Source organism: Rhinatrema bivittatum, chromosome 1 (genome assembly GCF_901001135.1).
Source record: "Rhinatrema bivittatum chromosome 1, aRhiBiv1.1, whole genome shotgun sequence".
NCBI classification, from domain to species: domain Eukaryota; kingdom Metazoa; phylum Chordata; class Amphibia; order Gymnophiona; family Rhinatrematidae; genus Rhinatrema; species Rhinatrema bivittatum.
The window spans coordinates 137,547,024-137,567,694 of record NC_042615.1 but is presented as its reverse complement, the minus strand read 5'-3'; the positions used below and the strand labels follow the sequence as shown (position 1 = coordinate 137,567,694).

Genomic DNA, 20,671 nt, shown 5'->3' with positions numbered 1-20,671 from the left:
GGGGTATTTTGGAAATTTTTTTTTTAACTCAGGTGATTCTTTACTTCTAGACACCAGGGCTATGTTTGCTTTTATTGGAACTTCTCTACTACAATGCTCTAACATTTTTTTTTATTGATTTATATTCTGCTTTTGAGGCATTTCAAGGCAGATATTTCCTTATCCCCAGAGTGTTCACAAGCTAAGTTTTTCGTACCTGAGTTAAGGGAGGTTAAAGTAACTTGCTGAAGGTTACCAGGAGCAGCAGTGGGATTTTTACACTGGTTTTCTTGGTTCATAGTCTGCTGCTCTAACTACTAGATTACTCCTCTGTGATTGCTTACTTGATATCCTTTTTTATTTGACCATTGGAGGCAGTCAGTCATTTATGATCTAACAGAAAACAGCAAAATGTTCACAATGCTGCATTCTACATAATTAGTACATGCCATGGCATATGTCAACTTAAAGAGTTAGGCAATACTAGCAATATTTTTAGATAATTCAGTTGTCAATTAAAACAAACAAAATTATTAACATCCCCTTTACAGTTAAAGTTTTATGTCTCCTGAGGTTATTTAGGAGCTCAGTTTTCAAAGTCATTTATAACATAAAACTTGGTTTTAAATGGCTGCTACAAAATTTGTCAGGGCTCAGTCCATGCAAAAGTGCATAAATAACCTAGTTTTGCATTATTTTATAATGTATACATTTTAAGTGTATCTGCACAAATTATGCCTTCCAAAAAGGAGGTGTAATTTTAGGCCAGTGAAACTGCACATACCTGGCCACTTCCTTGTGAATTTGCAAGGCAAGCATGCACATAAGTTTGCTTTGCAAATCCTTGGTAAAGTTTGCGTGTACAACGTACACGCAGACTTTACAACTATGCAGGGAGTTCTAAAATTACCCTCTAAAGCTTTTCTTAAAGCATTTTACTTAAAAACCATCAACATGATAAATCTAAGTAAAGTGGGGAACTGCCCTGCCGTCTCATTAGAGCCCCATGTAGGTATCACACAACATTAAAAAACCTGAAAAGTGGACTTTTATTTTTTAATTTAGCTCACAGCTTTTCATTGGTAGCTGAAGGCAAATTACATTCAGGTACGGTAGGCATTTCCATATCCACAGTGGGTTTTCAATGGAGAGTGAAGGGACTTGCCCAGGGTTACAAGGATTGTTAGGGGGATTTGAACTTCGGCTTTTCAGATTCTTAACCTACCTCTCTAACCACTGGGCTTCTCCTCCACAAAGGAGAGAGAGGTGTGTGATGCCTTTTAATCCACAAAAATTAATATTTAAAAAAGCCATCATAACAAAAATGAGGCCTAGGAATACCACCAAAAGACAAAGTAATGGAACAAAAATCTGTTAAACTGGTACAATCCTTTGCTCAATCCAGGTAGCACACTTTCATTTAATATTGTGCTCTCTTCTTGATTTTGATAAAATGTATGGCATTTTAAAGTATTATTTGTAGTAAATACATTGTGATTTGTCTAATAGAATATATAACTAATTAAAAACATTCCAGTGGTGAATTAATTTGTAATAATTAAACCTTCATGTTTTATATGCAACAGATAAATTATTACTCCCTGAGTTTATTACTTAACATCACTTACAATACATTTTCATCTTATTTAGACCCTTGTATCTCCAAGCTTTGTGGAAAAGTGAAACAAAAATAAATGTGAGGGGGTGGGGGCGAATGAAAAACATGAGAGGTGGATGTGTGAGGTTGACAGAAACCTTGAATGCCAGGCTATAAAGATTTTGATAAGGATAATAAAGAAATTAGAATTAGAAATTAGAATTAGAAAACTAGAATTTTAAAATGGACAGGAATCAGTAACCTGGCGAGAAAGGGGACAAAGCTACTTTAGGCTTTAGAGTCAGGGAAAGAAAATTTTCTTCCACCAATACTGATAAGTTTAGGGGTTAAAGTTGTGATGGTGGACTGAACAATTCAAGGGAAACTAGTAAGTGAGAATGGAAGAGTTTGCACGAGCAGTGCCCAAAAGGAAAGTTTTAGACGGTATCCTGAAAGAGATGAGTGGTCTCTGAAATTCAGAGGATAAGAGAAATGCATAGGATGTACTTTTATACAAAGCATAGTTAACATGTGGAACTTATTAACATAGGAGGTCGGGAAGGCATACAGTAAAACAAGGATCAAAAAGACTATAGAAGACAAAATTACAGGACAAGATGGCCGCCTATTGAGAAGCAGTTAAAGAGCTCTCTTTACGCTCGTTCCTGGAAATTTATAATTCCTTGGTTATATTTCTTCTTTTTTGAAATTTTATGATGCCTCACACGAAGCGTAAAGCTCGTCTTAAAGAAATTACAACCTTAAAAGAAGAAGGCAGCCAGCAGGCAAAGATTGAGAGTTTTTTTGATCTTACCCCAAAAACGCCGGGAGTGAAGACCGCGGAGGGAGAGACCCAGGAGCTCGGGTCGACTCCCATGGTCGAAGAAATCTCACTCAGCCCTGGGGCTCCAGAAACGCCGCCGCAACCGGGAGGTCAGACAAGAGCAGAGGGGGAGGAAACATTGCGAGACTCGCAGGAGGAGAGGAGTGAGCAAGCCCCCCCACCCCAATCGGCCCGATGGAGATAGTGAGGAGACGGCATTTAGAGGAGTTGGAGGAGCAATGGAGGGATTGGCTACCTCTACTCCGTTACCCCAAAGAGCTTTGCCGGCGCGGGACAACGTAGGAGAAACAGCACTCCAAGAACTGGTAAAGTTACAAACAAAACCTGTATTTTCTCTTCAAAAGCCTCCTGTGGTTACTTTAGACACTTTATGGAATGCACTGGTTTCAATCGAATCTACAGTTACTACTTTGACACAGGCCTTTCTAGATTCTAATAAAAGAGGTTTAAATATTGAAAAAGTGGTAAAAGTTCAACAGGAAAAGGTGGAGAAACTTGAGGAAGAGATTACTAAAATGGGAAAAGTACAAGAGACCTTAATAAAAGCTGAGGTGAATGCAGGAAGAAAATTTGAAAGCATAGAAAATTCACTCCGCTATTTAAACCTCCGATTTGTGAACTTTCCTGTGGTGAAGAGATTAAATCCAGTTGAAATGTTAAAGGAATACATGTTAGAATCTTTAAAGATACCTAAAGAAATTACACCAGTGGTTACAAAAGCTTTTTTTGTTTCCAAGAAATCTGTGATAGCTACGGGAGAAGAAGAGGAAGCACAACATTCTTTACAGCAATCCCTGAATACCACTGATTTGATTGAGACATCATTACACACTGAGATTAAGACAAGAGGAACATTATTGGTTACTTTTGCCTTCGAACAGGATAGAAATCTTGTTTTAAAATTCTTCTTTAGAAATAGAGCTGTTCAATATTATGGTCAATCTGTGTGGATATATCCAGATATTGTTCGTTCAACGCAAGAGCGTAGGAGAAAGTTTTTGCTTATGAGATTAGAAGCCCAAAATCTTGGTGCTAGTATTATGTTGAGATATCTTAGAAGACATTTGCAAGGGTATCGGGATAAATATATTTTTTACAAACCTGATCAATTAAGGGGGTTCTTAGATGGAAAAAGTGGTAGTGCTGTATCCTAAGTAAGAAATTTTGGGGAAGTGTTTCTCAATGTCAGTTTATTCCTAATAATGATGTAATACATAGTAATAGAGCTTCATTATTGCCTATGTACATTTTGCCCCCTATATTTCCTTAGATTAGAGATCTGAGATTATTCTGTATTATTGCTGGATTTTTTTCTTCTTCTTGATGTGTATAACTTGAATGGATCTCTTAATACTTGTTTGATATATGATGTAAATATATCTGAAAATTGCATAAATAAAAAAAATAAAAAAAAAAAAGAAGACAAAATTACATAGAGGTTATTAAATATAACAACTCCTGGACAGAAACATAAAATATGATGGCAAACGAAGGTCATACAGCCCATCCAGTCTTCCCATCCACATCTCCTACTCTTCCTCACCCTCAGACAATCCTCTGTGCTTGGCCTGTACTTGGCCCATGCTTTCTTGAGTTTTGATATTGTTCTTGTCTCCACCACCTTCACAGGCCATGTGTAGTCTGGTCCGTCCTTGTCATACTGGAAGGGTATGACTGAAACAGATCACACTACACATCCCCTATATCTTATACACTTGCTCTAATCACCTGCTGTTTGCCACTGTCAAACAGGGTTAGATGGACCTTTGCTCAAACTCAGTTTGGAAGTTCTTATGTTTTTTTTATAATTTGAGGAAGGTGGCACTATTCTGACCACACTGAAGTGGAAAAAAAACTGGTATTTCAGAAGTGCCCCAGCATAAAGAACAGAAATAATAAATGCAAAACGACATGAAAGCACAGATGAGTCTTTGAACAAAGGAAGAATTAAGGGTTTGAGAAATGTTATGGAAGTGTTCATAATAGTTTTGCAACTCTGCAGATGGAAAAAAAATTGTTCCACAGTAAGAAGTACATCAATATTGTGAAAAGAAATGAATAATGTCATAAGTGAGATGGAATAAAATGGTGTTAATAAGGAAGTTCCCTCATCAATAGGCAAACCTCTGTACTGTAGTCATTTGGCAGAAAGTTAAGAGTCAAACTGACATGGACAAATCAGACAAACAGGGTTATTCACTCTCCTTACACGACAGTGAAAACAAAACCTAAAACTTATGAGTTCATTGCTGGGCTAATATCAGATAAATGCTTGACATCATTATAGACTGAGTATCCTATTTTTCTATCCTCAGTTGAACAGAACATAATTTGTGCTCTCTTTTCTTGCTGCACCGTGACTGAAGACATAAAATAATTTTAACCAATATCTGAACAAATATGATTTGGAAGGCACAAAGCAGACACAGTAAGACACCCATTCTTCAGACAACCTAAAGCCTCATTTTACAAAATGATATCATCAGAAGAATATTTTAAATGTGTTGTAAGAATACTAATGATGTTAAGGTGACAATGGTATTGATGTGTTGTAGGCTTTAACATTCATATTATTTGCTTTCACTTAATAGAATTTTGGTCCCATTTTTTCCTCAACTCAATCTAAATTACCAGATATTGGTCTATGTTAATCTCTTCATGTTGGAATCCACTGTAAGAATGTATACACTGTATTCCAAATATTAGTATTCTAAAAACATATAATCTCATCTCAAGAATCTGTTGGAAAGAATGCCTTACCATTCTCTTTGTTGTAGTTTAACCTTTTATTTTATTGGATGGTTTTGTCGTTTACAGGGGCAGTAAGAATTATATTGATCAAAGTCATGCAAGAAAATTGTGTGGTCCAAGCTGGAGTTTACAGCTCTTCGGGAGACTGATCTCATAAGTTTTGATGCCAACAGTACCATACAGACAGTCAGATAAAGGAGTCCAACATGCACTATTTATGAATTCTTCACTATTTTTAAACTGTGCAAGTCAGCCTGTGCAGATCTTTTCTCTGCTGAGTATCACTTCTCTGTTTCAAGATGTTACCATCTGCTTCTTGCTGACTTCAAACCTTACAGAACAACCAAACGTCCCAACCAGAACTAAAGGAGCCTATTTTCTAGACGTCACTTATATGTGTGGATCTGGAAAAAAGACACTCCTGTCAGCGTCTTCATGTACCCCTTGAAAATTCGGCATAGATAGTACACCAAACTATTTAGAATACGGATGTGGGGGGAACGAGATGGGGTAAGTATACAAACGACATTTCATAGTTATACAAACTAGTTCACATATTCATTGGACTGACACTTTTACAGTCAACTGGGGTAAAGAAAGGGGGAAAGGAAAGAGATGCTACCCTGCATTGAAAGATGAGAGCAAATAAGTGGTTGCAAGCAGGTAAAAGGTAAGTCGATTTAAATGTTTGTGTGAAAACATCGCAGACGAATCTATTTCAAGCTAAATCATAAGGGATCCCTGGGGCTCCTTTAAAAGAATCGCAAACCTGCACAAGATCCTGCACTCTGCACCTGAAGCAGCAGCCGAGCGGATACAGCGCACGCACTCCGGACGGGAAACAAAACAGCTGATTTCGTTTGACAAAAAAAGATAAAATAGCGGAAAGAGCTCCGCGAAGGGAGGACATGGCGGGGGCAACGCCTTGCCAAATCAGACCCTGGAAGTTAGGATAGTGAGGAGTGAGATAAGGGAAGCTGAAGCTGTAGCCCGAAGAGGCACGAGGACTGCAAGGTAAAGCAGGCACTGCACGCTGCCCGAGCTGGGGCGAAGTTAGCCAGGGAAGGGAGGAGCGGTCAGTTTTGTGGTCTTACCTTTGCAGGCGCACGTGCAGAAAGCGAGGAGGAGGAGGCTCAACAGCAGGCTGGAGGGACTCAGACCGTTGCCGGAGGACGGAGAGAACAGAGCCGCCTGCCGGCAACCGCTAAGACTCAGCATGGTCTCTTGCAAAAGGTCCCCTGACTCAGACTCCCCCGCGCTGCTGCTGCTGCTGCTGCTGCTGCTGCCGAAGCTTCGTTTGCAGAAGAGCGCTCTCACTCTGGAGCGCCGGCTTAGGTTTCCCCAACTTTTAAGGTGCCCGCGGCACGTGGGACCTCGTGAGTTGCGAACGAGAAAGGGCGGAGGCTTGAGGCGAGCGCGCGCGTCACAGCCTGCCCCCCGCCCCCTCCTCCTCCCCGACAGGTTCAGAGCCTCGAGGACAGCGCGTGATACCCGCATTCCTCTCCCTCCCCCGACTTAGCTATGTGGCGGCTGGCAGAAGGCTTTCCCCAACTCCCTCGCTGTGCGGCTCCGCGCCCGCCCTCACATTCCGGTCTCGAGGCACGGACTGCACCCCTCCGGGTCATTGGCAAGTGTTGCAAGAGCTCGTCCCTACATTTACCATTCTGTTGGTCACTGATGGAGAAAAGGAAGTTATAAATAGGCAGGCATCCAGAAGTATGTTAGTCTTGCTATATGCGCCACTACATTTTCATTTGTGATCTTTAACATAATTTCAAACGTCCACGTACTACTGATAAGGGGATATTTACTTTCGCACTACGTTACACTTTCTGTCAAAGTGTTAAGTTGTCCCCGTGGAATGTATGTGATATTTCTTTCACATCCCAATGCACTCCCTGCAATCCGATGAATACTTCGTGGAGAAGTGCAAGCCAAGTTCTGCCGTGTTGATGTTATTGTTGCTCCTAGGTTAAACATCGTCTTAAGCCTGTACATATGGGAAGAACTAAGTTAACTAACATCAATTACGTTCTTTCATTTACCCACCAAATAAAAGATGTGAGAATATTCAGACCAGTGAAAATTCTGCAGATGACTGAATTGTCTTGCACAAGGGTGATTTCAATACGAGAGATAGTTCCATCAAGGGGAATGCTAACCGTCAGCTTATGGTGAGAAGTGCAATAAATACAGAACATGAAAACTGAAGCACACTGTATTTTCTTACTTATGGTGAAGACTTCTCCATTACAAAGATACTTACCATGCAATGATTTCTAAGGAGACTTTTCAAACTTTTGCCAATATCTTGGTATTTCCAGTTGTAATCAGAATAGTGGTAATAAAGTTAAGTAATAGGCTAATATCAAAAGATCTTACTTATTACAAGATCATTTTAATAGATTCTAAATGAAATACACCACCATAGCCCCTCTCTTCATGCACCCCTGCATATGCATCATTCTATCTTTTTTGGCCTCCTAAGATTCCCCACTCTGCAGACCCTATAAGGGAGTCTGGAGGGGTCGAAATATTGTATCAAGCAGCCAACCCTTGATTGAATTGTACCTATCCATTTATTTAGTCATGTGCAACTGAACTGTCTTTACTCATCTCGTCTGTTACAAACAGGTTTTTTTTCCCTTTGGCACTGAGCCACCTTTTTCTGAAACCACACATCTGAGTAAAGATGGCTTGGCAAGAACCTGACTTATTTTAGTCCTAGGACCTAGAAGAATCTGTGTTCTTCAGAAGTTAGAAAGTGCCTTTCTGACAATTTCTGATTCTACATTAAGTGAGCTAACCTGTAAATATTTTCTGGAACGCCCAAAAGCAACTAGCATAGGAAAGTCTAATCTACAACTTACTTGCTACCTAAATATAATTAAATTATACCACATTAATACAAAAGTATACCTTTAAAATCCCTTTACCATGCTTTTATACCTTATTTGAATGCAAGTGAGCTGAGAGTCTACTAAAATCTATTTAAATGCCTCTTAAAGTATCAGGCAAGCCAATCTTCTAAATCTCTGCAGCAGTACTAAAAAGACAAGCTTCAAACATGACAACATATTCATTTAGGAACTGTAAAGCCCCCTATCCCCTTCCAGACTGGAAATAGATTTTTAATAAGGATGTGCATTATTCCTGCAAGCTTTATAAAATTAATTTCAGCACGTAATTAGCGGAAAAAAGAGCAGATCCAGCTTGATTTTACTATTCAATTAAGGATGTTTTTGTGCTTGACCAACTGTGAATGAAAACTCCATTTCTCCCATACAAAAGGCTTCTAGCAAAATGCAAAACAATATATTTAAGTTCTGTCTTCTTATTTTCATTGTTTGTGCTTTAACACTGCTACATAGAGTTTTGAGCCAAACTGGAGGTAAATCTTACAGTAATTACAAGCCCCTAGTTGAAAGAATGGACATGGCATTTTTCATGTAATTTGTCATTATGTATATTGTTTAATGCTCCCCTTAATTCCAGTTCAAAACTTTGAAAATATTCTATTTTATCTTACCCAGTATGGGATACCAACACCTCTTTCAGCATTATCCTGAAATTTGCCTTTCATCTCTTTCTTCCTTTAAGTCATTGTTAATATCTGGATTTTGGAAGGTGGAAGTCCAGAATGAGGAGAGAGGAAAGAGGGGTTAGCGAAGGGAACCAATACAAGCCAAAGAAAATCTCAAGTAAGTCCACCAAAATATTCACAGTTAGGTCCTGTATTTGTCATTTATGATTATGTATGTTTTATTATAATCCACCATGGACAGGATACTGTATAGAGCAGAATATCTTTTAATAACATGGGTAAGGCAGGGCTTCTATGATGAACTCCCCCCCCCCAAAAAAAACAAAACATTGCACACAATAATTGGGTTTACAAAGGTCACAGTTTATTAACAAACAAGCCAAACAATACACAATACACCCGCTCCCCACCTTTACTTTCATTTCCCATATATACCATACTTTCATTTCCCATATATATCACCAGCTTTGTGAACTTACCCCAGCAGCCCACTGCCGCATAATAGTTCTTACCCTGCCATGTCCCAGCAGGAGAGTATCCACAACCCCTCCCAGCTAAATGAGCCCTCACCACATCAACCATACAGGTCATCTTTGCATTTGTACAATCTCCAAAGTTAGGCTCAGGTTTCCTGCCATGAACATGGACAATTGAGATTATCCTTATCCCCCACCCCCAACTGCCAGCCTATGAAACCCCAACCAAAAAGTTTTTCAAAGCCTCCTGAAGTTAATTGTTTAAGAAGTCAATCCCGACAAATTTTATTTATTTATTTATTTAATTATTTGCAGTTTTTATATACCGACATTTGTTTAGTAACCTCACATCGGTTCACAATTAACAGAAACATTGCAGCTGTGCCAAATAGAACGAACATGTGCAACAGTGCTTTACAATAAACAATAAACATTTACAATAAACAATAAACTTTACAATTAACTTGTTAATGAACATATGCAATAGTGCTTTACAATAAACTTGTTAACTGGGGGGGGGGGAGGGGAGAGAACAGTGGAACAATGAAAGGGAAAAATAATATAGTGGTACAAAGCAAATTGTTATCTCACTGAATTTATAAGTCTATAAATAAATAGAATGAATTTATAAGTCTATAAATAGAATGAATTTTATAAAAACACAATTGGAAAAGAGAAAAGCTGGCTATGAGAGAAAGAAATGGGATAGAAGTCTTATATACAATTGATATACAATCGATACGAATAATTGCCAACAAAAAGTTAGGTGTGGAGATAAAGAAATAGAGGATGTACATTTAAGTACATTAGTGGGCAAGGCTGTAGGAGTAAGGGAGAGAGGAGAGCGTAAGGGTTAAGTATAAGCCTGTAGGAAAAGCCATGTTTTCAGTTTTTGCTTAAATTTTATTGGGCATGTTTCTTGCCGTAACTCCGGTGTCATATTGTTCCAACAGTTCGGTCTGGCTATGATTATAGCACGCTTTCTAGTTGACTCAAGAGTGGTGGTTTTATGTGTGGGGGTGTGTAGGGTGGCTGCATGTTGTGTTCTAGGGGTTCTGGAGTGTTTGTGGAAGTAAAGTTCATTATTGAACCATGTCATGTTTTCATTGTATAGGATCTTGTGTATTAGAGATAAGGTTTTGAACATGATTCTCTGCGCAATAGGGAGCCAGTGCAGATCTCTGAGTATGGGAGTAATATGTTCTGATTTTCTGGTGTTGGTGAGAATGCGTGCTGCTGCATTCTGAAGCATTTGTAGTGGTAGAATGGTAGTTTTTGGTAGGTCTAGGAGAAGGGCATTACAATAATCAACTTTCAAAAAATTAGGAATTGCAGTACAGTACGGAAATCGTGTTGGTAGAGTAATGGTCTTAATTTTTTTAGAGTGTGTAGTTTGAAGAACCCATCTTTAATAATGTTGTTGATATGTTTTTTAAAATTAAGGTGGTTGTCTAATGTGACTCCAAGGTTTTTAACAGTATTAGTGAAGTCAGGAGAAGTGAGTGATGTGTGAGTGGCAGCAATTGTGTTTTTGTGATTCTGTGGGGAAATGACCATAAGTTCTGTTTTATCGGGGTTAATGGCCAGATTGATGCTAGTAAGGAGGTTACTAATGGCGGTGAGGGCAGTATCCCATGTTTTAAGGGCATCATTAAGGGAGTCAGTGATGGGGATGATAATTTGTACATCATCTGCATAGATGAAGTACATAAGGCCAAGTTCTGTCAGTAGGTGACAAAGAGGGAGGATATAAATATTAAAGAGAGTAGAGTAGAGAGCAGATCCTTGTGGTGATTGTGGTGATTTATATTGTATGGTTGCGATTCATGGTTTTCAAAATTGACTTTATATTGCCGACCTTGTAGGAAAGCTTCAAACCATTGCTGTGGGGTGTTAGATATGCCGATTTCCTTGAGCCGTGTAATGAGAATGTTGTGATTAATAGTATCGAAGGCCGCAGAAATGTCAAGCATGGCTAGTAGGAAGGATTGACCTTTGTCAAACCCCGTAAGTATGGTATTGATAAGAGAGATGAGTAGAGTTTCGGTGCTCATACATTTACGAAAACCATGTTGCAATGGTGAGAGAATTTCAAATTTTTCCAGGTGTTCAGTGAGCTGAGTGTTTACAATTTTTTCAAGGATTTTTGCTATGAAGGGAAGATTGGAAATAGGTCGGTAGTTGGTTAGGTCAGAGGCATCAGTTTTGGGCTTTTTTAGAATAGGTCTGATGATAGCTTGTTTAAGCGTATTAGGGATTTCTCCGGAAGCTAGTGAGCAATTGATAATTTTAGCAATTGAGGGTGCTATGATTTCAGGGATGGAGAGAAGATGTTTGGTGGGTATGGTGTCACTTGGATGTGTGGCAGGTTTCATTTTTTTAATGGTATTTTGAATCTCTAGGGACGTGGTGGGTTCGAAGGCATTAAATATAGCAGAGGAATCACGTGGGATGGTTTTGGTCAGGGGATTATTGCCAGGGAACCGTGCCATGATTTTAACTATTTTCTCGTGAAAGTATTTAGCTAAGTTCTCACTTTTGGTTTGGGCATCTTTATTACAGGTGGGAGTGGTATTGGTTTTAGTCATTTGTGTTACATTCGTGAAGAGAGCGTTTGCATTAAATTGCAGGTCATGTATTTTTTTTGCATGGTAATTTTTTTTTGCGTTGAGGGTTTGCTCACGATAGATACGTAGGGTTGCTCTGTAAGTATTTCTTTTTGTGAGGGAGGGGTTGTTACGCCAATCTTTTTCCAATTTCCTGCGGGTGCGTTTTAGAGTTGTCAGTTCAGGGGTGTTCCATGGTTTAAGTGAAGATTTGGAGTGGCCAATTTTTTTAGTGTGAAGGGGGCAAAGGTCGTTGGTAATGTACCCAGTGATATAATACCATGATGTGATCGCTGAGTTGATGTCAGCTAGTTCAAGATTATGAAGTTCTTTGTTAAATGCAACAGTGAGTTCATCGATAGAACATAATTTGTGGATCTGTATAGTTTTAGGTTCTGGGATTTGGGGTGAGGTGGTTCGTTTAAGGGTGAGGGTAGTGTGCAGGAGGTGGTGATCTGACCATGGAACAGCTGTGCTAATAGGGTCACTGGAGATGTTGGGTTTGTTAATGAAAATCAGATCTAGAGTATGAACATGTTGATGAGTAGGGTCAGTGACGATCTGTGTGAAACCAATAGCTTTGAGGGATGATAGAAAGGTTTCACAGGCATTTGATAGTGGGAGGGAGTCTACATGTATGATGGCAGGTTTGTCAATTTCAATGTCCTGGGCGATAAATTCAATTATGGGAGAAGGATTTTTTGTAAGAATGCCAGGGGGAATATATACTAGACAGATCTGCAGGTGAGGAGATTTAAATAACCCAATCTCAAATTTTGGGGCGATTTGCACAGGATGTGAAGTTAACTGCAATTCTTTTTTTGCAGCGAGTTGTAAACCACCTCCTTTTTTCTTAGGTCTTGGGATTGAGTAGATGTCTCCATCCTCCCTGAACAATCCCGGGCAAACATTCAATGCCATCTCATGTCTGACCCAGAATCTGCCCTGGCCACAACCCAGGAGCCAGTTTGCCTATTGACCTTTTTAACCCCCTGCTTCCAGAGAGGATGATTGCTTTATTTTAACCTAACCACAATATCCGACCATCCAAAACAGGTTTTCGGTAACAAATTCATCAAGCAACTCAAATTCTTACAATAGCCACAAACTCCCTGCAAGTTCAAACTCCCAGATTGTTCCCCCTCAAGTGAACCAAAACAATTTTCAGTGAGCTATGAGTAGTCCTATGATCCTGGATGAGAGGCAGCAACTGATTTTTATTGCATACCATGAATACCAAATAAGTAAATCCATTTGTCTTCTGCCATCAGTCCCCAGTTCTTACCATATGGCCTTCTCAACACTCTCTGATATGCACAAATGTATGAAAGAGTGACCCATGACCCAGGTATACCCAATTCAATGGGACCCCCCTGGAAATCTGAAACAGCCAGAAACGTGTTAATGAAAACACTCAAACCCCATGCACCCAGTCTGGCACTACCAATTCTAAAAACCTGTTCAAACGTAAGAAGTGAACACTCCAGAGTTCCAACACCTGATGAACTGTATCTTCTCACCAGACATTCCCATTTCTGCCGCACTAGTTGCTGCTCCAATGCGAAAGAAATGAGTTTTGTATAAGGCTGGATCCCAACCCAGCTTGATTATCACTAATTTGAGAATTTGGGCAAAGTGATAACATGTCATAGGAGACCTGTCCTGGTGCACTAAAAAATTTCTATCTACTTTGGTTCAGACTTGCGAAAAAGCCTGGGCGCAGTGCACCGGGTACGGTAATCCCTTGGATGAGTGAAAAAATAATTATCTGCCCCTTCCTCCTTTGATTGATCTTTGATCTATGGATCTGAAGCCAAACTCTGTCCGAATCAATCCACACATTCCCCTCCAACAAACCTTGCCCCACTGGCATGCAACTAATTCGCCTACCTGCAGTGCCCCGAAGAGGCAAACACAAATGCCACCTGGAAAAGAGCTACCTCATATGAGGACCAATATACTTCCCCCAACCTCTCGGAAATAACCACTATTTCTTAGCATTCAGACAGGTTAATCCACACCAGTGGGTTATACTCCTCTACCAGTAGATGGAGACGGAGCAAAGCTGACATCATGGCATTTATATCCCTGCACTGACATCAGCCCACCAGTATTCTCCATTTCCAGTACATGGTGGACATGCATTACTCTACATGGGATTGCTTGTTAAAAAAAAAAGGAGAAAGAAGAAGGAGATTATTTACACACTGCTTCTCCTAAGGTGATACCTTATGGTCCCTCTCTCATTTGAGTTCTTCTAAGGTGATATCTCATGATCCCTTCCTCAGTTGAGTGCCTTGGTCCAGTAACCGGTTTTTTGGCATGGATTTAGCTGCCTGGAGAGAACAGCTGAAAGGCTAGCGGATGCAGGAAGCCGAGCATGGTGGTGAAGGATTAGCCCTCTTGCCCTGCAGCAGGAGATGGATGCTGTACTTGGCCGGGATGGTCTGAGTTCAGATAAGGAGTTAATTTAAAAAAAAAAAAAAGAGAAGTAGAAGGAAATGAGAGAGGTAATGTTAAGGATTCTTCTCACTCTCTCTTCTATACTGGTCTTCGAGTCTCGGTGGGCTCATCTGACATTTGCCTCCGCCTTTGTGAGGGGATGAGAGTCACGGCAGATTTAGCGGGATGAACGGCCTTTTGGGCTAGGCTCTGCTCTCATGCTTTCTCAGTTGCCATGTGGTAGGCCGCAGTGGCATTCACGCGCTTTTTTCTGCACAGATTTGCCACGAAATGGTGCCTGATGATGGTTCGCGCCGGCACGTTCAAGCTGGACATCTGGGCTGCGTGGTTGGGCATACAAGTTTTGAGCATCTGTAGTACACACTTATATATGTAAACTTCCCTGTACTTGGGCATCTCATACTTGGGGGCCTTAGGCTTGGGCGTCCCTTGCTTGGGCAGCCCACATTTGAACATTCCATGCTTGGGTGTCCTAATAATTTGGATGTCCTTAATTTGGGCGTACTGTTCACCTTGTATAGGTGCAAAGTTGGACGCACTTGTTGTAAGCGTGCTGCTAGTGGATGTTTTTATTCATGGTGCCGGCAGTAAAGAAGCCTAAGCACCTTATGATTTACTCTGCTGCCATATATATTGCTGGCATATATGTGATTTACCCTGCTGCATTATAGCCTGGGGTTCCCTCTAATCTTGTCAGCGCTGTTCAGAGGCTCAGGGAAAGTTGTTTCCCACTAATTTTTGCTGAGCCTGGCCCTTCCCAGCAGAATGTGGGAATGGGTCCGGAAGGGACTCTGACAGAGGTTTTTGCTTGGTTTTGAGGCCCCCTAACTAGTTTCAGCAGGAGAGGTAACTCAGTGAGCACCAGTCCGACACCCCCTGTTTTTGGTATGGATCCTTCCGCCTTTCTTTGGGTGGAATTGTTTCAAGGGTGGCAGTTCTTTCTACAGGTACGTTCAGTGGTGCTGGCCAATTTAAGAAAACAAAAAAACCTCAAAGAACAACAAAGAAAGATGACTGATAAGTGAGTCCAGGTTCCTTGGTGGCTTGTCAGAGGAAGACCCATGGGTAGCACTCAGTCCCTTTGGCCCAGGCAGTCCAGATGGGGGTGCAGGCTCGGGTGGAAGTACCTCTCAGCGAAGGTCTGTGACCCATCTCACAGAGCAGGAGATAAGGGGTCGCCTATCACCTTTTAATTGGAAAGAGGTCAAGTTCATGTCAGACCAGTGGGTTCTGGAGTGATAAGGGACTGCTATGCTCTGCAGCCTTCTCTGCATCCCTAGGGGCGTCTTTATGGCATATTTCTGCATCCCTATACAGAAGAGGCGGGATGTGGAATTTATGTTGTCAAGATTCCTGAACTGAAGAGCCATGATTCCAGTAGCCAAGTCACAAGAAGATACAGGCCATTATTCTATTTATTTCATTATTTCTGAGAAGGAAGTTCCTCTAGCCTCATCCTGGACCAAAAAGGGGATCAATCGTTATTGGCAAGTGATTCAATTCTGTATGGAAACCTTAAGTTCGGTGATAATGACAATACAATCAGGGGAATTCTACGTTTCTGAATCTGTCAGAGACATTTGGCTAGATCATCATCAGTTTTCCATAGTTCGCCATTGTGGGGTACATTATCACTTTTTTGAGCGCTACCTTTCAGTCTAGCCTCCACACCAGAACCTTTGCCAGGGTCAAGATGGTGGTAGTGTTGGTTTGATAAAAGATGGCATTCTGGTTCTCCCATATCTAGCTTGGTTAATTCAGGCCAAGAGCCTGAATGAGAGTCTTCAGGCTTTGCTTAAGGTGATCTAAGAACATAAGAAAATGCCATACTGGGTCAGACCAAGGGTCCATCAAGCCCAGCATCCTGTTTCCAACAGTGGCCAATCCAGGCCATAAGAACCTGGCAAATACCCAAAAACTAAGTCTATTCCATGTAACCATTGCTAATGGCAGTGGCTATTCTCTAAGTGAACTTAATAGCAGGTAATGGACTTCTCCTCCAAGAACTTATCCAATCCTTTTTTAAACACAGCTATACTAACTGACTAACCACATTCTCTGGCAACAAATTCCAGAGTTTAATTGTGCGTTGAGTAAAAAAGAACTTTCTCCGATTAGTTTTAAATGTGCCCCATGCTAACTTCATGGAGTGCCCCCTAGTCTTTCTATTATCCGAAAGAGTAAATAACCGATTCACATCTACCCGTTCTAGACCTCTCATGATTTTAAACACCTCTATCATATCCCCCCTCAGTCGTCTCTTCTCCAAGCTGAAAAGTCCTAACCTCTTTAGTCTTTCCTCATAGGGGAATTGTTCCATTCCCCTTATCATTTTGGTAGCCCTTCTCTGTACCTTCTCCATTGCAATTATATCTTTTTTGAGATGCGGCGACCAGAATTGTACACAGTATTCAAGGTGCGGTCTCACCATGGAGCGATACCGAGGCATTATGAGATTTTCCATTTTATTCACCATTCCCTTTCTAATAATTCCCAACATTCTGTTTGCTTTTTTGACTGCCGCAGCACACTGCACCGACGATTTCAGTGTGTTATCCACTATGACACCTAGATCTCTTTCTTGGGTTGTAGCACCTAATATGGAACCCAACATTGTGTAATTATAGCATGGGTTATTTTTCCCTATATGCATCACCTTGCACTTATCCACATTAAATTTCATCTGCCATTTGGATGCCCAATTTTCCAGTCTCACAAGGTCTTCCTGCAATTTGTCACAATCTGCTTGTGATTTAACTACTCTGAACAATTTTGTGTCATCTGCAAATTTGATTATCTCACTCGTCGTATTTCTTTCCAGATCATTTATAAATATATTGAACAGTAAGGGTCCCAATACAGATCCCTGAGGCACTCCACTGTCCACTCCCTTCCACTGAGAAAATTGCCCATTTAATCCTACTCTCTGTTTCCTGTCTTTTAGCCAGTTTGCAATCCACTAAAGGACATCGCCACCTATCCCATGACTTTTTACTTTTCCTAGAAGCCTCTCATGAGGAACTTTGTCAAACGCCTTCTGAAAATCCAAGTATCCTATATCTACCGGTTCACCTTTATCATAGAAACATAGAAACATAGAAATGACAGCAGAAGAAGACCAAATGGCCCATCCAGTCTGCCCAGCCAGCTTCACACATTTTTTCTCTCATACTTATCTGTTTCTCTTAGCACTTGGTTCTATTTCCCTTCCACCCCCACCTTTAATGTAGAGAGCAGTGATGGAGCTGCATCCAAGTGAAATATCTAGCTTGATTAGTTAGGGGTAGTAGCCGCCGCAATAAGCAAGCTACACCCATGCTTATTTGTTTTACCCAGACTATGTTGTACAGCCCTTATCGGTTGTTTTTCTTCTCCCCTGCCAATAAGCAAGCTTCTCCCCTGCCAATAAGCAAGCTACACCCATGCTTATTTGTTTTACCCAGACTATGTTATACAGCCCTTATTGGTTGTTTTTCTTCTCCCCTGCTGTTGAAGCAGGGAGCTATGCTGGATATGCGTGAAGTATCAGTTTTCTTTTTTTCTCCCCTGCCGTTGAAGCAGAGAGCTATGCTGGATATGTGTGAAGTATCAGTCTTCTCCCATGCTGTTGAAGCAGAGAGCCATGCTGGATATGCATCGAAAGTGAAGTATCAGGCACATTTGGTTTGGGGTAGTAACCACCGTAACAAGCCAGCTACTCCCCGCTTTGTGAGTGCGAACCCTCTTTTCTTCTCCCCTGCCGTTGAAGCAGAGAACTATGCTGTATATGCATTGAAAGTGAAGTATCAGGCTTATTTGATTTGGGGTAGTAACCGCCGTAACAAGCCAGCTACTTCCCTCTTTGTGAGTGTGAATCCTTTTTTCCACATTTCTTCTTCCTGTTGAAGCTTAGAGCGATGTTGGAGTCACAGTAAGCATGTGTATGTTTATTTAATAAGGGTATTGTCTCCAGGCAGTAGCCATCATTCTGGCGAGTCACCCACTCTTCATTGGTGGCCTCTTAACTTTATGGATCCACAGTGTTTATCCCACGCCCCTTTGAAGTCCTTCACAGTTCTGGTCTTCACCACATCCTCCGGAAGGGCATTCCAGGCATCCACCACCCTCTCCGTGAAGAAATACTTCCTGACATTGGTTCTGAATCTTCCTCCCTGGAGCTTCAAATCGTGACCCCTGGTTCTGCTGATTTTTTTCCTATGGAAAAGGTTTGTCGTTGTCTTAACACCTTTCAAGTATCTGAAAGTCTGTATCATGTCACCTCTGCTCCTCCTTTCCTCCAGGGTGTACATATTTAGATTCTTCAATCTCTCCTCGTACGTCATCCGATGAAGATACTCCACCTTCCTGGTCGCCCTTCTCTGTACCGCCTCCATCTTGTCTTTGTCTTTTTGAAGATACGGTCTCTAGAACTGAACACAGTACTCCAGGTGAGGCCTCACCAAGGACCTGTACAAGGGAATAATCACTTCCCTTTTCTTACTCGATATTCCTCTCTCTATGCAGCCCAGCATTCTTCTGGCTTTAGCTATCGCCTTGTCACATTGTTTCGCCGACTTCAGATCATTAGACACTATCACCCCAAGGTCCCTCTCCTGCTCCGTGCAGGAGAGGGACCTTGGGGTGATAGTGTCCACATGTTTATTAACTCCTTCAAAAAAGTGAAGCAGATTTGTGAGGCAAGACTTGCCCTGGGTAAAGCCATGCTGACTTTGTTCCATTAAACCATGTCTTTCTATATGTTCTGTGATTTTGATGTTTAGAACACTTTCCACTATTTTTCCTGGCACTGAAGTCAGACTAACCGGTCTGTAGTTTCCCTGGATCGCCCCTGGAGCCCTTTTTAAATATTGGGGTTACATTTGCTATCCTCCAGTCTTCAGGTACAATGGATGATTTTAATGATAAGTTACAAATTTTTACTAATAGGTCTGAAATTTCATTTTTTAGTTCCTTCAGAACTCTGGGGTGTATACCATCCGGTCCAGGTGATTTACTACTCTTCAGTTTGTCAATCAGGCCTACCACATCTTCTAGGTTCACCGTGATTTGATTCAGTCCATCTGAATCATTACCCATGAAAACCTTCTCCATTACGGGTATCTCCCCAACATCCTCTTCAGTAAACACCGAAGCAAAGAAATCATTTAATCTTTCCGCGATGGCCTTATCTTCTCTAAGTGCCCCTTTAATCCCTCGATCATCTAACGGTCCAACTGACTCCCTCACAGGCTTTCTGCTTCGGATATATTTTAAAAAGTTTTTACTGTGAGTTTTTGCCTCTACAGCCAACTTCTTTTCATATTCTCTCTTAGCCTGTCTTATCAATGTCTTACATTTAACTTGCCAATGTTTATGCTTTATCCTATTTTCTTCTGTTGGATCCTTCTTCCAATTTTTGAATGAAGATCTTTTGGCTAAAATAGCTTCTTTCACCTCCCCTTTTAACCATGCCGGTAATCGTTTTGCCTTCTTTCCACCTTTCTTAATGTGTGGAATACATCTGGATTGTGCTTCTAGTATGGTATTTTTTAACAATGACCACGCCTCTTTGACATTTTTTACTTTTGTAGCTGCTCCTTTCAGTTTTTTTCTCATTTTATCAAACTTTCCCTTTTGAAAGTTTAGCACGAGAGCCTTGGATTTGCACACTGTTCCTTTTCCAGTCATTAAATCAAATTTGATCATATTATGATCACTATTGCCAAGCGGCCCCACCACCGTTACCTCTCTCACCAAGTCCTGTGCTCCACTGAGAATTAGATCTAAAATTGCTCCCTCTCTCGTCGGTTCCTGAACCAATTGCTCCATAAAGCTATCATTTATTCCATCCAGGAACATTATCTCTCTAGCGTGACCCGATGATACATTTACCCAGTCTATATTGGGGTAATTGAAGTCTCCCATTATTACTGCACTACCAATTTGGTTAGCTTCCCTAATTTCTCTTAGCATTTCACTGTCCATCTCACCATCTTGACCAGGTGGACGGTAGTATACTCCTATCACTGTAGTCTTCCCTGACACACAAGGGATTTCTACCCATAAAGATTCAATTTTGTATTTAGTCTCATGCAGGATGTTTATCCTGTTGGACTCTATGCCATCCCGGACATAAAGCGCCACACCTCCTCCCGAGTGCTCCTCTCTGTCATTGCGATATAATTTGTACCCCGGTATAGCACTGTCCCATTGGTTATCCTCTTTCCACCATGTCTGTTCCAGGAAATGATGTACCCCAAGAAGGGGAATTCCTCTTGCTCGAAAAAATATTTTCAAGTTTGGCATACAGATTTTTTTTTTGGAGACACCAAAGAACAATCCTGACGTGTCTGTGATGGGAGGTCATTGTTTGGGAAAAGATTAGGATATCATCCAGATATATGACAATGCATGTGTAGAGAAGGTTGCAGA

At 40.9% G+C, this 20,671-nt stretch overlaps 1 protein-coding gene across 1 annotated transcript in view; it reads right to left on the bottom strand.

Annotated features, from left to right (window-relative positions):
• The window catches only part of NMU (neuromedin U), a 215,301-nt gene extending 208,795 nt beyond the window's left edge, over nucleotides 1–6,506 (bottom strand). Inside the window, exon 1 of the mRNA XM_029587408.1 lies at nucleotides 6,266–6,506. Within this exon, the coding sequence (XP_029443268.1) occupies nucleotides 6,266–6,389 (124 nt within the window). The 5' untranslated portion in view covers nucleotides 6,390–6,506. The remainder of the gene's footprint in view (nucleotides 1–6,265) is intronic.
• Between the last annotated feature and the right edge of the window lie 14,165 nt (nucleotides 6,507–20,671).